This window comes from Ixodes scapularis, unplaced genomic scaffold (assembly GCF_016920785.2).
Source record: "Ixodes scapularis isolate PalLabHiFi unplaced genomic scaffold, ASM1692078v2 ptg001477l_1__unscaffolded, whole genome shotgun sequence".
Taxonomy (NCBI): domain Eukaryota; kingdom Metazoa; phylum Arthropoda; class Arachnida; order Ixodida; family Ixodidae; genus Ixodes; species Ixodes scapularis.
In genome coordinates this window covers 527,697-531,491 of record NW_024610154.1, presented here as the reverse complement: position 1 = coordinate 531,491, position 3,795 = coordinate 527,697, and the positions used below count along the sequence as shown (strand labels likewise).

Genomic DNA, 3,795 nt, shown 5'->3' with positions numbered 1-3,795 from the left:
ACTTTTCACTATGTGCCAATAAAGAAAACACTTTCAGCATTCTTGTCAGATAAGTCAGTACAAAAAAAACTCGCACATGCAGATAACTCTGAGCCCGGCTACCTGCACGATATCACGGATGGCAAGCTTTACAAAGACTCTAACTTTTTTAGTGGTGAAAAAACTATTCAGTTTCTCCTATTCCAGGATGCTTTTGAAGTTGTCAATCCTTTGGGCTCTGCACGAAAGAAACATAAAATTTTGGGAACATATTATAGCATCGCAAACATGCCACCACTTGCTAGGACAAAGGTGCATGCTATACAGTTGGTCATGCTGTGCTACGAGTCTATCCTGCAAGAAGTCGGACATGAGGCTGTGTGGGAGCGTCTCGTCTCGGACCTTCTAGATTTGGAACAGGAGGGAATTACAGTAGATGGAGTAAAATACAAGTGTGGATTGTTGTCTTGCTTAGGTGACAACCTTGGAAGTCACGGAATAGGCGGTTTTGTTGAATCATTTTCCAAATCTACCTACTTCTGCCGCTTTTGCGAAGTAAAGAGGGAGGATTTCTATGCCGATTTTAGGTCATTTGGGTCTCGCCGCACTGTGGAAAGTCACGAGAGCAGCCTTAAACAGATTGAAGAAGAAAATCGTGCCTCAAATCTGGGTGTGAAGTTTGACTCGGCATTTAACAAACTCGAGAGTTTTCACACTACATCTGGTTTACCACCATGCATTGCACACGACGTATTTGAGGGCGTGGTAGCACATGACTTGTCACTTGTCATTAAGAGCCTTGTCATCAACAAGAACTGGTTTACTGTCGACGAGCTCAACATGCGTATAAACAACATCAAGCTGAAAGGGCATGACTGTAAGAACAGAATGTGCACAATCTCACGGGATCCACAATGTAAAGTGTCTGGAGAAGCAGTTCGAATGTTTTACCTAGTCATATTCTTGCCAGTGTTGCTGTATGACAGGGTAAGAGATGAAGAGGACAAGGTGTGGCAGCTCTACCTCTGCTTAAAGGACATTGTCACAATGCTGGCTTCTCCCAAGCTTCATGTAACACAGATAGCTTACCTCAGAGTGCTTATCGATGACTATCTCTCTCGCAGGGTACACCTCTTTCCTGACATTCCTCTAAAGCCTAAACACCATTATTTGAGGCACTACCCTGATCTTTGCTATGAGTATGGCCCCCTGAGCCACTTGTCAACACTTCGCTTTGAAAGCAAGCACTCTTACTTCAAACGCATCATACGTAGCACTCGAAATTTCAAGAACATAACCTACTCGATGGCCACTAAGCACGAGATGCTTCAATCATACTGCAGAGCCAGTCAGCTGTATGCCGATGAATTGATACTAGAGCATGCTTCATCATTCGTAGAAGGAATGTACTCTGACGACGTTGTCAGTGGTGTTAAGAGGTGTGGAATTCCACTACACTCCGCTGAGGTCAGTCAGAAGCTTGTATACCGAGGGACAGTGTATGAGACGGACTCTGTAATTTTTTTTATGCAAGAGGGGCAACCGTTGGCAGGAAAAATAGTTTGCTCTGTCGTTGCACAGCAGGAGGTGGTGTTTGTAGTTCAGCCATGTGAACTGTCAACGTGGGCCAACATGGGGTTGAAGGTCGTCAAGACTTGTGCAGGCAGCATTTCATGCGTCCCTTACTCCAGTCTCCTAGATTTTTCTCCTGTTTATACCTATACTTGTGGGGCAAGGCAGGTAGTTTCTCTGAAACACGACGTTGAATACATCGCTTATGTGTAGACAACACCAAAGTAATGCTTCACCTGGCTCTCGACATTTGAATGCATGTTCATTGCGCGATGCTTTTAGCGTAAATACGACATCAGTGCTTTTTTTTTACTATTTCGCTTTGAAATGGTATTCCCGAGAACCAGAATTTAACACTTAGGTTAGTGCCCCTTTCAATCGGAACATTTCGATCCTAAGAAAAAAAACAGCAAAAACCAGTTTTCCCTTGTTTGCGCTAACAGTGTCGCACTCTGCATTTATTGTCTGCTTGCACACACTATATGTAAAAGGGGATGCAATCATGTAGGCTTCATTATTTCTTCCATACTGAAGATGGATCTAATTCAAGAAACAATAACAACACTGGTACCCGAAATTCCTATCCAAGAGCTGGAAAAATTAGCCAGTCATCTCCATGAGGAGGGCTACAGGGTTCCGAAAGACCTTCTCTACCTAGAAGCAGAAGACTTAAAACCTTACTTGAAGACGCTCCTCATTAGAAAGCTTCTGCATCTAATCAAGGTAGAGTTTCAAGAGCCAGCGTCAAGCCATGAAGTGACCATTTCCAGACCAACAGTGTCAGGGGTATTGCAAGGTAACAAAGCCGGAGAAGTTAGGTCAAGGACAGCTATTGACCGCTGGGCGGAGACATTCGAAGTAGATTGGACTGCAATGCCAGTGGAGCTGGTACAAGCATGTGAAGAGAACAAGGTCCCTGAGCCCCAGCTGAGACGTAAACTGGTGAAACTGCTGGGAGAAGCCATCGCAGCCCATAGCGTGTCGCCAACAACCTATCAAGTCAACAAAATTGCTTTGACCATTGTTGAAAAATACCAATCGTCATTTGCAGACATCACGTCCACAGGAGACCTCATTGGGGATGGTACTGCATCTTTGACTAGGCAGCTGATGGTGTACCTAGAAAACAGACGGCGGCCGCACCGATCTACAAAGAGATCTGCTGAACCTGCCGAGTGCTCAGCTACACCTTCAAAGCAAGCCAAGGAGACAGACTCTTACGGCTGTGCAGCATGGGCTCCAGACTGCACACCCTACACGTGGGAGGAACTAGAAGAAAAAAGAAAGCAAATCCATAGTGCCACCAGCTTTCCAGAGATCAGCTCTACCATGCAGGAGACATATGCACTCCAAAGAAGACAGATCAATTCTGGCCTGCTCACGATACCACAAATTGGGAAAGCCTGGCCACATCTCTTCAAAGAAAGTATTTTTGTTTCTCATCTGAACACACTTCTTGGATTTCCCTACCAAGTTACTTTTGTCCACGAGCTGAGTACCAAAGGTGTTCGCATCTTTGACACAATGTTGAAAACTTGGGCACCGAGGACACGGCCTTTGCTTCAGGCCATCCAGGAAATGGTAGATCCCAAAGGACAGGTGCCACCTCGCCACTTGTTCGTCCCTGAGCTCCTGGCTGGATATTTCACGGAGAGCATCGAGACACTCATCTCATTCCATGCAGTGAGTTTCATCTTATTGGTAATACATGTATCATATGTATGAGATAGACACTTGCAATGCATTTTGTTTATTTTTGCACTATGTTTGTTTATTCAATCTTGACACAAGAATACCTCAAACACCGGAAAACAAAAGAGATTGATATTTATTTATGGTAATGTTGTACGCTATCTTTAGTTAGTCTTGAATATGTCTGATTTTAGATCATTGGGGACAAAAGTTTCCCCAACAGCTTTGTGTTTTCATTAATCTTGTTCATTTTAGCATGCCTCAGTTGACAGTGTCTTGGAGACATGCCCAGTATCGCCCCACTTGGCTGTCATTGGTGAGCCTACATTTTGTTGCCCTTCACTCATTGTAAAAATCAAGTTCGTAGAAATGCAACCACTGATGAAAAGTATGGTATGCGATGTTTTCAGTTTTCATTAGTCTTTGGGTAGTGAGGTCATCGACCTCATTTTTTGTTGGAAATCTAATCATAACACATGACTGATTAAACACACCATGTTTTCCCTTAGGAAGCACACTTCTTGATGACCCGCTGCGCATTGCTCTCGTTGT

The 3,795-nt window shown here is 44.1% G+C and overlaps 1 protein-coding gene across 1 annotated transcript; it reads left to right on the top strand.

Annotated features, from left to right (window-relative positions):
* The first annotated feature begins 2,085 nt into the window (after positions 1 to 2,085).
* On the top strand, positions 2,086 to 3,358 carry LOC120850426. The gene has a single exon (XM_042288272.1). It carries the CDS (start codon positions 2,086 to 2,088, stop codon positions 3,274 to 3,276), a length of 1,191 nt encoding a protein of 396 aa, XP_042144206.1. The 3' UTR covers positions 3,277 to 3,358.
* The last annotated feature ends 437 nt before the right edge of the window (positions 3,359 to 3,795 follow it).

What these genes read in the sequence shown, in the direction of transcription:
- LOC120850426 (XM_042288272.1), top strand. Translation starts at nt 2,086, where the DNA reads ATGGATCTAATTCAAGAAACAATAACAACACTGGTACCCGAAATTCCT.